The 13,020-nt window shown below is 46.0% G+C and overlaps 1 protein-coding gene across 4 annotated transcripts; it reads right to left on the reverse strand.

The window, feature by feature from the left end:
- Window positions 1-222: 222 nt before the first annotated feature.
- Window positions 223-9,199, reverse strand: HMGN5 (high mobility group nucleosome binding domain 5). Of its 4 annotated transcripts, none has more exons than XM_086850441.1 (7): window positions 8,456-9,199; window positions 7,845-7,947; window positions 6,666-6,695; window positions 5,970-5,999; window positions 5,485-5,535; window positions 2,136-2,279; window positions 223-926 (listed from the first exon to the last, which is right to left on the reverse strand). In XM_086850441.1, the coding sequence occupies exons 2-7, from the start codon at window positions 7,857-7,859 to the stop codon at window positions 879-881; spliced, it is 318 nt and encodes a 105-aa protein (XP_086706567.1). In that variant the 5' UTR covers window positions 7,860-7,947; window positions 8,456-9,199; the 3' UTR covers window positions 223-878. The 4 variants fall into 4 exon arrangements, with proteins under 4 accessions (XP_086706567.1, XP_086706568.1, XP_086706566.1 ...); XM_086850442.1 differs by lacking the exon at window positions 8,456-9,199 and adding an exon at window positions 8,096-8,174 and having other exon boundaries at window positions 7,845-7,888; XM_086850440.1 differs by lacking the exon at window positions 8,456-9,199 and adding an exon at window positions 8,096-8,174.
- Between the last annotated feature and the right edge of the window lie 3,821 nt (window positions 9,200-13,020).

Here is a 13,020-nt window from a genome sequence, read left to right on the forward strand (position 1 = left end):
CTGTAACAGAACTGGGACTTAACCACAGTTCACTGGTCTGGTCCCGTTCTTTCCCAGAATAAGGCCTGGATTAATGGGAAGTCACACAACTGAGGCAGAGAGGGGCTCGAGCCCCAGCCAAAAGCCCAAAGCTCTCCAGCTCCACGGGCTCTCCCTCTCCCACTGCAGCTCTCCTGGAATTTGGGAGCTTTCCAGCAGCACAAGCAACAAACCACAATCAGCTTTTGAGGAGTCTTTTTTATTAAGATAAATCCAGCAAAATTCCTAACAGTGGGTACATACAACCAACCTGCCCTTTTTGAAAAGAAATGTTTGTATTTCATTTAAAAACAGGATTACACTTTTATTTATTTATTTTTCTTTTTTTTTTCAAAACTGACAAAATAAAATTACATTTGGGAAACAACAGATTTCCAGCTCTTAGGTTTTTTTTTTTTTCATGAAAATAGCTCACCTTCTTTATAAAAGCAACCCACAGAACCACTGGAATGTTTCACACGGTTATTTGTTTTGAGACCTCCCCACTTTAAGAAACCATACAACACATACAAGGGAAAAATTAAAATCTGAAGTCTGTAAGCATGACTTACACAAAAAGGGACACACTGACAGAAGTCAAAAGCTACCACCACTTATTCTTTCCATGTACCATACAAACTATTACAATCACAAAATTTAAAAACAATGACTTTTTTTTTTTGTTGTTTTGTTTGTTAGGGATTTAATTCCCAAGTAACCGAGATGAAGATGTTCCATAATTAAATTCATGCTAAAAAAACCTGCATTTATAAAATAGTTGATAAAAATATTCCTCTCTGTTAACAATACAGCATGGAGGTACGGATACCAAATGATGGAGATATAGGGCAGGGTTAACATTACTCGGACTTGGCTTCCTTATCGTCAGATGCTTCAGCAGCTGGTGCCTAGAAAAGGGGTTGGGAAGAATAGAAATATTATTGGTAATGCTAATTGGATTCCAATCTAACCAGCATCAAAAAGAGACCAGGTTATTAACACAGACATGGACAAGGCTTTGAGTGGATAGACAGGAATGCACAGAAAATATCGACACAACATTGGGCTGATAAATCTTAAAATGAAAACACAGGAATATTGATTAGTGAGGTAACTTTGGAATAAGTGCCTGCAGAGAGGCAGAGGTTTGGAATATATTTTAATTAGGATCAATTATATTTTAGGGGAAGTTCAAGCCCTCATCATGGAGCAGTGGAAGAATTACAGATCAACCACAATCCTGCTCAAAACTTCGGGGAATCACTTCTCATCTTCCCCTATAAAAATGTGCTTTTACTTTTCAGGCAACCCATCAAACCTGCAAAGCTCCCTCAAAGCCCCTCTGAAGCACATCAGCCATGTAGTGCTCTAACCAAGCAGCTCCTGATCTTGTTCTAGAAATGAAAGAATAAAGGGCCCTTGGCTGGTTGGTGACTCTCAACCCATGAAGAGACACCACTGTCAGTGACGAACACAACAGGCTGGGCTGTGCCACGGGCAGAGAGAGCCCTGGGAATCACTGCTTCACTATCAGCAAGGAATCTGCTGGGATAATCCATCAGATGGAGCCTGCAGCTGGGCCTAGCAAAAGGCAGCTGAGGTAAGGAGCTGCCACAGCAAGGACTGTGGGAAGAAGCTGCAGATAAGAGACAAGACCGAGTCTACTTTGCAAATCTCTTGTTGAATTGTTCTGAGGCAAATAATTGTTTTAAAGAATTGTGTAGAACTCAAAACCAGATTTCTGGCCCAGCACCAACCCGTGCTGAGCAGCAGAGGAACCCAGCAGTCCAGAGGGGATGAGCAAAGTCAGCCCAGGGCTGGACGGTGATGATGTCCCGGGGCTCCACTGTTCCCCAAATCCTGGGCACTGCTGTGAGCCAGCCCCAAGAGGGACTAGGGCCAGCAGACAGCACCTGTGGAAGGGTTCCCACACAGAGAGGAAGGAGCTGGAAGGAGAAGGCCATTCCTGCAGGCTCTCCCTGGGAGCTGCCCTGGGCAGGTACCACAGCTGCTCTGTCCTCTCAGTGTGGCAGTGATTCCCCACTCTCTGCAGAGCTCCTGCAGCTCTACTTCCAGCACATGTGGCTCTGCTCCCAGCTTTAGTAGAGCTAAAGTACCTCATTAGTTTTGGTATCTCCATTTTCAGAGTGGTTTTCTTCTTTAGCATCCTCTTGTTTAGTTTCCTCTTTGCCTTTGGCTCCTTTCTTCCCTTTTGTTGCTGCCTTTTTGTCCTCCTTTTTATCATTTGCTGCTTTTTCTTTCTGTTAAGAAAACAGACAGTGATATATTAAATCCTGATTTCCACCTTGTACATCAGCATGTTCTCAACTCCAAAACTCTCTGCACAACCTCCTTTTACCCCCCAAACTTCCTATAGAGAAAGATGAGATTGAAGTCTCACAGGGGAAATGTTTTCCTTCTGTGTGTCCTGAATGTACTGCTGGGAAGTTCAGAATATAAAAGCAGCCGTGGCTAGGGTTAAAAGAATTCTTATTTTAAATAGGCATTCAATTAAATTAGCTAAAAAATGTTGAACTGGCCTGTACTTCTGCCCTGCTGCTGAAAGGCAGCCACAGAACAAAACCAACATGTGCAAACACCAGAACACTTCAGACACGCTGTTAATGGCCACTTAGAAAACTGTAACAAAGCTGTAGGCAAAGGACTTTCCCCCTTCCCTGCCAGAAATATTCCTTGTGATAATAAACCACTTCCATGCCAGAAAAACTGGGGGCTCAACGCATCACTTTGCTAACCACAAGAGAATTGCATTTATTATTTAAGTGCAGTTTCTTATATATGGATCAGGCTAAATCAAAACAGAACCCAAAACCTGGTGCTTCTGTAGTAATAATTTTCCATAGGCAAGGTCAGATCCTGACCCAAATACCTGACCCTCATTAGTTTCACTTCCAAGGATGTGCCTCTTGCTGCCAATAAGTAACAGCACTGGTTCAGCCCCTTGCTTGATTAAGCTACTTCCTACAGAGGAACCAGAAACCCTGCAAGATCTACTCACAGTTGAGTGAGGATTAATGAAAATTACTGGATATACATTTATCTACTCAGGAGATGTGTCTCAGTGACTACAAGTTACCAAAAGGTTAATAAAAGTTTACTTCAATTCCTCAGTTACTAATGCACAAAGTTAACTCACCTTAAAAATGAGCTGCTAAGGGCAAACTCAGAGTGTTAAGGGCTAAAGTGATTTTACCCTTAAATTCTGATTTAAGAATCAGAATTCTAATTCTTAAATTATTAAAAAATTACCAAAATTAACAGCAAATCCCCCATTAATGCAGAAAATTTAAGGTGGAGTCAGTATGTTCAGTGAGTGAGGGTCTCTTTCCTCTCTAACCTCTCACTCCTCAGTCTGAGGGATTTCATCCCACCTGGAAAACTCTCACACAGTGTAGTTCAGGAGTCCCTGTCTTGAGACTAACCAGTATCCTGGTGCTGTCTGGCAGTGAGATGTAGAATTACAACTGTACTATGGCACTGCTTATCTGTTCCCTTATCCCACAAAAAATATCCACAACACAGTGTTAACAGAGCTAAAGCCAATTCTTCTGTGCTGGAAAAGTCCCTCTTCAGAAAGCACTGGAGGAAAATCCAGGGAAACTGACTTCCATGGCTGGTCTCAGTAGAGAGAAAGGGTCCCACATGACACAACAGGTCCTCAGCTACAACATTGTGTTAATTTTTGTCAATAATTTTGCTCTAGAGATGGCAACAACAGTTCAATAATCAGGTCCTGCATTATAGATAGAAATGACAAAACTCCTTTGCCAGCTCTGTGTTTTTTAATATGGCAAAGTTTAACAGGTGAAATCTATTCTGACACACAGGAAACCATTCCAAGATCCTGAAGGCTGACAAGTAAAGCACTCGGTGCAGACATGAATTAAAAATGTCTCCACAATTCTTACTCCATCACTCTTTGCACAGATGTTGGTGCAGTTTGAGGAGCTCTTGAGAGCCAAAATCACAGCTCAAGTGTCCTGGCTTCAAACAGCACCTCAGGAGCAGGAGGACCAATGCTTCCCAAGTCCAGCTGGGGGCAATTCCCAAGGCACAGCTCCCAGGGGATCCCTGCATGATCCTAAAGGGAGACCACACCACCCAGTTGTGCACTGGGGGCCCAAACAAAGCTTTGCCAGTCCCTTACAGACCTTAACTCTTGCATCCCTATTGCTACAACTTTCCACATTCAGTTCACACAGTTTTAGTATTTAAAATCCAACCATGCTTCCATGAAAAGGAAAAAGCAAACTTGGAAAAAAACCCAAATACAACAATGTGGATCATCCAGTGGTGCCCTGCCCTGTGTGCCACCAGCAGCTGGCTCTGCTCTGCCTGGGGCACCAGCCACTAGAGGGAAGTGCAATGCTGAGTGTCCAGTGCTCCATCCAGCCAGGAGTGTGGTCTAGAATTCCAGCTGCACGGCCAAGATGGAACGGTAAAACCTCACTTTGCACAGCACTGAGACTACAGAGCTGAGCCCAAAATGACACGTGGGGTTCTCTCTCTTTCCACAGCACCTCTGCTGCTCCACACAGAGGATGTGGAGGGAACCAGTTCCCTCACCTGCAAGTCTGTTGGGCCATAGGCAATTGCAAATTCCCTTTCAAAGGAAAAGGAGAAACCCACTCCCCAGCCCATAGTCTCCCTCTGCAACCAAAGCATCTCTCCTCTCTGTGCTTTGCCCACCTCATCATCCCAAACCACAAGGAAAGTGTGTGATGAGAACAGGTGAAAAAAAAATCACTGAAGTTTTGTTGCTGGGGTGTTTACTGATTTATTCTTTTGGCTCCAAAATCCTAGATGTTTACAGAAAAATCTAACAAAAAAACACTGCAAACTGATGGCTGGGAATGCTGATAAGAAGGGGATGGAAAAAAATCCCTCACGGATTGCAGAACTGCCCCCTGTGAAACTTCAATCTGTTGCTCCAAACTAAAAAAGAGCTTTAAATAGTTTCTTTTTTAATTATACTGTCAGACATGCCTATGTTTTTGACATTTCCAAAAATATCCAGCCAAAAGGGTCTCTAGAACTCTGAGTGATTAAAATGTGATAAACTGATAACTAACTGCAGAGAGGGCCTCCAAATGGAAATATAGTAAGAAACTGTAATTAAAAGCACGATTTTCAATGCTTCCTCTAATTGAGTCTCTGATCTCTATTCCAAGCATCATTTTCCCAACAATGCATAATATGAAACTTCAGAATGGCCTTGTAAAGCAGCAGCAAAGCCTCACCGCAAGGGATTTCAAATCTGCTCAGTTTACCACATTCCTTCAGTAGAAATTGGATAAAATTATGTCTTTCCCATTCTTTTAGCTCACATAATTCCATCTTAAAGCTTTCAGGATAATTATGAACAAGCAAAGTGGTTAATTGTGGGGGGTTTATCCCTGTAAATATCTTGAGAAGGAAAACATAACTTCAATTCAAGACCCGTACCTTAGGTGCTGCCTTTTTGGGCTTTGGCTCCGGTTTGGGTGGAGCAGGTTTCTGCAAAAAAACACAAGAAAGAAGTCAGGTGAATACCAGAAATAAATATTTATATTTTTATAAGCATTGTATTGGTAACTTTTGAAAATTATTTGCTGGCCCTGTGAAAAATAAGTGGGCAAATTACCAGGCTAAGGAGAGAGCAGGTGATTTACAGAGGCACAGACATTTGTATGGAGAAGTCCTACAGGGAAAAAATCCATCCTGAGATCAATATTCCTTAACTCTGGATACTTGTGCCCAGGTGGAATGTGCACTAACATGGGTGTTATATCTCATGTGAGAAACCTGGGATGTGGGACTGTTCAGGGAATGGGACTTGAAAATACTCTAAATGTGCCTTTCCCAATCCTGGGGGGAAACCCCCAATAGTTTATTTTTAACTGTCCCTATCCCAAATGATAAAATATTAAAGGATGAATACAGATACTCACAGCAGATAGTCTGGCTGACCTTCTCTTTGGCTGCATAAGGAAAGATATGTCAGTAAATTTCAGAGAGCACATAAAGCACAGCTTTCTCCTAACTGCCAACCAAAATAACATGGCAGCCCCAAAAGAAATCCTAGGATTTATGAAATTATGGGCATTATGGTGAGGGCCTCGATGCCTCCCCATCCCTGGAAGTGTCCAAGGCCAGGCCGGAGAGGGCTTGGAGCAACCTGGGATGGTGAAAGGTGTCCCTGCCCATGGCAGGGGCTGCACTGGATGAGTTTAGGATCCTTCCAACACAAAGCATGCTGTGATTCCATGATCCTTGTAGGTACAGCTCAGGGTATTCTATTACTTCCTAGAAATGCACCTTTGCTCAGCAGTTCTCTGCTGCCTTAAATTTACTCTGCTGACACGGTAAGGGATGAAGTTTCTTTACCTGCAGGAGTTGTGAGGCTAGGAGGGACATGTTGCCACTGGAACCTGTCCCTGCCCTCAGCCCAGGGTAGCTGCTGGACCCCCAGAACCACTCAGGGGGGTCACCTACCACCTCAGGTGATAATGATAGCCCCGAGCACCCCAAAACCAGGCACAGGTCACCCCCAGGGGCTGAACACCCCTCATGAGCTGCGTGGGCTTCCTAATTTCTGTAGAACTCCATGGGAATTCTTAGGAGTGGGGATCACACACAACTCCTACCTCCTCCTTTGCCTCGCCTTCAGCTGGAGCCTGCAAGGAAAGCGAGACACTGAGGTGAGAAGGGTACACCATCCCCTGTGACTCCACCTGAACCCTGAGGGGAGCCGTGGGGGACTCACAGGGTCCCCCAACACCACCCGCAGCAATGGCGGCCTCCTCCAATCCCCGCCGCCTCATGGACTACAAGTCCTACAATGCTCCGCGGCCGTCAAGGCTACGTCATCACGTCGAGTTCGAAAAGTTCCCGCCAATTTCCCCTCACACAACAAGGTCGCCGCGGGCCCCGCAAGGACAATGAGGGACAACCGGGAACGCGGCGATCGCGCCCGCCCGAGGCGTTTCGACTTGGTCCAGGCCCCCGGTGGCTCCGTCCGAGGCCGTGAGGCGCCTGGACCGGGTCGAAACCCCTTGGGCGGGGGCCTGGATGATTGAGGTGCGACCGCGTCCCCGCCCCGCCCCCCCAGCCCGCGCTGCGAGGAGTGGGGGGGGGCCGCCCCATATTCCCGCCGCCCCAAAGTTCCTGATTACGGTGATAAATCCCTTTTCCCCGATTTCCTTGAAGGCCAGTTTCAAATTCTGCGCCGCCTAATGGCCCCAAATTACCATTGCACAACCATCTGGTATGACAAGAAGTGGGAGGCAAAAAAAAAAAAAAAAAAAAAAAAAAAAGAGAACAAAGGCAAACGCAGGAGAAAGAGGCGACATTTAAAGGCGAATCCAGCCGGGAATGGCGCGATGGGGATTAAAACGCTGGCGGAGGTGGGTGGGGGGCTCTGGAGGGGTCGTGGCGCAGGTTTTGGGGGGGTTTTGCTGCCCCGCGTTCTCCACAGGGGCAGCACAGCACTATGGCTGTTTGTAATCCAGCATGGAGACACTGCTGCTCCAGCCTTCTCCTCCTTCCCAAACAAAACAGCCCAAAAGTGAACTCGCCGCGCTGCCCTGCCCGCCCCGAGCCCTCTCCCTCCGCTCCCCGCTCCGCTCTAGGACATACACCCAAAATTAAAAATGCAAAAAAAGAGAAACCAACCAAAAAACCCAAAAAACTCCACACACACACGCGCGCGCGCGCTAAATTTTTTTTTTTTACAGCTAAATTTCCGCGATTGCCGCTTTAATCTCTCCCCCTTCGCTCCCCATCTGCCTTCCCTCGTTTTTTAATTATTTTTTTTTCGTACTTACCTTTCTTTTGGGCATAGTTGCACCTTAATAGTTGATTGCAAAACCTAATAGAGATAAGATATCGAAAAATAAATGGAAGCGGCGAAAAACTGTTCCGACCGTCCTGCAAAAAAAAAAAAAAAAATAGACAGGAAAAAAAAAGCAAAAATAAAAAGGAAGATGTTTAAGGGACCAAGAGTTAATTGCGGCAGAAACTGAACAAAAAAAAAAAAATCCCCCCCTCTTTATTGCAAACAGTAAAATACACCAACACGCAACCAAACTGCATGAATGGGGAGCGCGAGATGGGCCCGGCCGCTGACTGACGGCCGGAACGACCAATCAGAGTGCGGGGAGCGGCGCGGGGGCGGGGCGTGGGCGGGGCCGCCGTAGCGCGAGCGCCGCGCGCTTTCCGCGTGTGCGCGGCCCGGAGCGCGGCCCCGGCGCCGCCGCCTCCGCCCGCCCGCCGCGGGGCCCCGCGCCGCCCGCCGCCCCCGGGCCCCTGCCCCCCGCGGGCCGCCCCAGAAACTTCCCCGAAAGTTCCCGCAGGCCGCAGGACCACAACATGGCCGCCTCGGCCCCGCGGCCTGCGGGAGCGCGGCCGCCGCCGCCGCCTCCCGGCCCTGCGGTACCTGTTGGAAAGGGCCGTGGCCCGCCCGTAGCCTCGGCCGGCGCAGGGAGGGGGCCGCGGCCTTTGTCCGGCCCGGCCCTGCTCGGGATGAGCGGCTGGTTTAACTGCCCCGGGATTGTCTGAGCACTTGGGGTTCTGAGTGGCCTCTTGGGCTGTTGCACCTCGGCTGACGCTGTTGAGATTGGCCCCGGAGCGGGGCCTGCGAGCCTGAGGCTGTTCACTAAGTGAAGTCTCAGATTTCGGCATGGATTAAGGAAAATCAGCTCTCGTTTCCATCATAGCTGCAATGTCTGGCATTGCCTTCACCATCTATTTTGTGTATTTCCAAAGGGAAAGCACAAGGTGTATTAATACCACCTTCAGGACCAAAGCGTTTGCACTAAGACTTGAAGCAGGAGCTGCTGCTCTGAGGTGTCGCTGCCCAAAGCCAGGACAAACATTTCTAGAACCTACAATAAAGTGCATTTTGCAGTCTCCCTAGAAAGCCAGTTCCAGCACCCAGCTGGCCTTCACCCCCCAAAGTTTTCCCCAGCATCTAAACTCTACTTTTTGAATTTCAGCTTCTTTTTTGCCGTGTCCAGCAGATCCAAAGAACGATTAATAAGCATCATATTCCAATAACATTTTACAGACTGTGACGTTTCACATAATATTATCATTTTCTCCCAAGAACTTCGTTTCCTAGACTAAACAAAATCTTGGAGGCCCCATGATCTCACAGGCCCTATTTTCTAAACCTTTTGTCATTCTTCTTCTCCTCTGGACTCCACCTTGCATTCCTGCCCAGGTCTGTATCCAGTAATCAGGTTAATTAGGTAACAGATCTGAGTGTGCCATTTGCAGAGTCAGCAACAGCATCACCATGTTGGTTCAGACTGCTCCTGATCCCCTGTAATCCCCAGATCCCTTTCAGTGCTGCTCCCTGAACAGCTGTTCCCCCATTCTTGACAAATTCATGGTGACTTTTTGATTTGTCACTTTTTACGTCACCTCCCTCTCCAAGGGCTGAGATGTCAATAGTTTATTATCTTCCTGCACTTTGCAGTTAAGCTGAGCAATTTTCCATCCACAGAGCCACCCTTCTCCCCCTTCCTCCAGTCAATGTTGATCCATCAACGCCATGATTATTTTGTTAAAACGCACCAATTATTTAAGGATGCCTCTGACTGGCCTCCTGAATCATGGTAAAGGCATTTTCCAGCCTCAGTGTAACCATATAACCAGATACAATCATACCTCCTTCAAGTTCTCCAGTGTTAATCAAGATTTTAAATAGCATTTCCAGTAGTTTTCTCCATCTGCCGAATTAAATGTGGCCTGAAACACATTTCAAGAGCTCTTGGTCTCTGAGTTCTCCATTACCATCAAGGTTTGTGTTCGAGTTGCCTCAAGAGGTTTCTTCTGTCTCCCTGCAGTTATTCTTTCATCCTTTCTATATTCTGGGAGAAGTCTTCGTAGAAGAGAAACTGGAATTTATTGAAGGATCTGTCAACATCTCCTGAACAACTTTCACAACCAACAGTTTGGATCAAAATGTGCAAGTGATTTAAAATTCACAAGTGATTTTTGCATTATATTTGCTCTGCCTTCTTTTTCACCTTTACATTTTCTCAAACACTTCTATTTAAAAGAAAAAAAAAAACAACATTAAACCACAAACTGACCTAAATAATGACTAGTGAGAAGATGATTCCCTCTAAAGAGACAGGATAAGATGCTGTGAGATGCTGTTATGCTGCAAGTATAAATGGCTGTAACTATGGAGGAAATTGCAGACCTGGTTGTAGCCAGGAGAATAATAAGTTTTTTCTGGAGCATTAGTTTGCAACATGTGATTTCTTGGATGATTTTGCCCAAACTGGCATTTTTTATTCAATACAAAATCACCCAAAACTGAATTTATGAACCATCTCAAATCAAAGCAATGAATCAGAAATGAATCTTCTTTTTGTGTGCCACTGTTTCAATGAGAAAATTCCATGCTAAAATTCGAAATCTTTTTCTATAAGGAGTCATTGACTGCAGAGGTAAAACCACTCAGTCTGCAAACAGAAACATGGGACTACATCAAACCAGAAGTGACCAGCACAGGATGGTCACTCCGAACAGCCCACACTGAGCTTACAGAGTGATGCTCTAATGATGAGGAATGGTTTGAAAATTGGGAATGGCCTGCAAAGGAGAAGGGCCTGCTCCTGATATCAGAAATCTGTAGTACCTCGGGAATGTTTTCCTGGACCACCTTCTTGAACTGAAGTAGATCAGGACATTCCTGAATAAAGGCAGAACAGACCTTGGGTGATTGACTTCTCACCTTCCTGGAATAGGCAGTCAGATATATGTTCATTTCTCATTCCTTTGTGCTAAAATTCATGGGGGTTGGAACGTTGGGAGATTCCACACATTCTGCTCTCAGCCTGGTTCATTTAACTGTGCAACAGCCCCACAGTCATGATTTCAGGGGAAGGGAAATTAGGATTCTGTGTACTCATGGCACATATGACCAGTAATATTAATACATATTTTTGTGGCAAAATACTGCAAATCACATTTTTGTGTTCTGTACTGGGTGTTTAAAGTGTCCTTCTGCCTTATTTTATATAACTTTTGGGATGAGTGGATTATTGATCTACAGAAGAGGTTTGTGCTTGGTTAATTTTATAGTTTGTCCTGGGTGATTCTGTGGTTTGTCCTGGGTAAAAATTGATTTATGTGTCAAATTCAGTATTGATTTCAATAAAACATTTAAAGCTTATTAATTTGGGAAGATGAGGATGAGGAATTTAGGATTCTCATTGAGTCTGTGCTTCAATAAAACCTTTGGCTCAGCTACAGCTTCTTACCTGGTCCCCGATAACTAAGGGGGTAACTACATGCTTCAGAATTGTATTAAACACAGAACACAGGTAAGAGGATACAAGAATGACTTCCAGGGAGCTTCAGGCATCTATCCCAAAGCAGGAGCTCACACTGAAGTTCTCTGGACTCCCTTGACAGTTCCTTTGGGAACTGGTGCACTCCATTCCAGGACAGATGTTCCATCAGGTGTTCTAAACCAGAAAATTTATTTCCTCATCTAACACCAAGGGGACTGTTCACAGATTTGGTGCATAAAAATAAATGGAAATGTCTATTTCCACTTACAACACACTGGCACAGGTTGTCACAACAGAGAGGTTGTGGCTGCACCATCCCTGGACGTGTCCAAGGCCAGGTTGGAAGGGGCTTGGAGCACCCTGGGCTAGTGGAAGGTGTCCTTGCCCATGGCAGGGGATGGAACTGAATGAGCTTGAAGGTCTCTTTCAAGCCAAACCATCCTGAGATGCTATGAGATACCAGGTTTTCAGCCCAAATAACAGGAATAGTTGTTCTGTTAACGCTGTTTTAGGACACTTTTCTCAACTCTGCCTTAAAGGGTGGCTGCCCTGAAAGGCAGAAGACACAACCCCAAAATCTGCCAACAGCCTTGTCTGGTCCTGGCTCCCTCTGACGCAGGACTGGGCTGGACAGAACACGTTTTGTGCTCTGAACACTAAATCCTGCCTTTCTCCAGCCCATCCCATGAGAAACCTGCAGTTCCCACTGGCTGTGAGCTCAGAGCCAGCTGGAAGGAAGGAAATGGGGCTGCAAATCAGTATCTGCTGCCTACTGTAAGGTGTTGGAGGTTTTTACATATTTGGAGGTGGCCCCTTGCTTTCACTGTCTTGGACTTTGCAGAGTCCTTGGGGTCTCCTAGGACTGAGTCAGCTTTGCTCAAAGGGTCTGCTCACAGACTTGCTCGCCCCCAAATCCTCTGGCAATCTTCAAATGGCTTCTGGGAAGACTTATAGTGAAATAAGTTCAAATCAGTCCTAAAAGTAGCATGGTTTTTGAAACTTTGCTGAGCTTTCTTGATCAAAACCCTCTCAGTTGCTGAGTCTCCCTGTGAATGGATTGTAAAAGCAGGGAGCACCAGCCATGTCCTGAGGCTGTGTGTGGAAGCAGTTTTACCCACTCCAGGGGTGCAGGGAGGACCATCTGGCAATGGTTAGGTTGTTATTATTTGCTGTGTCCATTGATTCTACCCCAAGCCGATGCTTTGGCGCGAGACAGATCCTCAGGCAAGCTCGTGAGTTCCTGTCTGGGAACTCCCCACCCTCCTCCTCCTCTTCCACAAACACATGCAAAAAAACTCACTGTGGTTTTCTGCCCCGATTTTGGCTTTTCTGAATATTCCTGTTAGTCCTCCATGGCAGACTGGTATTAGAAATCATCTTTCAGGCCTCCTGCTCCTGCCAAGACTGAAAAATGACTGACTTACTGGGGTTTGAATTTTTTGTAAGTCTGTTTTTTACACAATTGTCTTTATATTTCACTTTGTAGAATCACAGAATCCCAGGAAGAGACCCTTAAAGCTCATCTTATTCCACCCCCTGCCATGGCAGCGACACCTTCCATTATCTCAGGCTGCTTCAAGTCCCATCCAACCTGGCCTTGGACACTTCCAGGGATCCAGGGACAGCCACAGCTTCTCTGGGAACATGTGCCAGGGCCTCACAACCCTCACAGGGCACAATTTCTTCTTAG

This window comes from Cyanistes caeruleus, chromosome 14 (assembly GCF_971803275.1).
Source record: "Cyanistes caeruleus chromosome 14, bCyaCae1.hap1.1, whole genome shotgun sequence".
Classification (NCBI taxonomy): Eukaryota; Metazoa; Chordata; class Aves; order Passeriformes; family Paridae; genus Cyanistes; species Cyanistes caeruleus.

Bases quoted from the DNA above. Each gene is read 5' to 3' on its own strand.
- HMGN5 (XM_023925932.2), bottom strand. From the start codon at position 6,737: ATGGTGTACCCTTCTCACCTCAGTGTCTCGCTTTCCTTGCAGGCTCCA. The intron at 6,000-6,665 runs GTAGGAGTTGTG...TTCCTTATGCAG, and splicing joins AAGGCGAGGCAAAGGAGGAG to CCAAAGAGAAGGTCAGCCAG. The intron at 927-2,135 runs GTACTTTAGCTC...CCCCTTTTCTAG, and splicing joins GAGATACCAAAACTAATGAG to GCACCAGCTGCTGAAGCATC.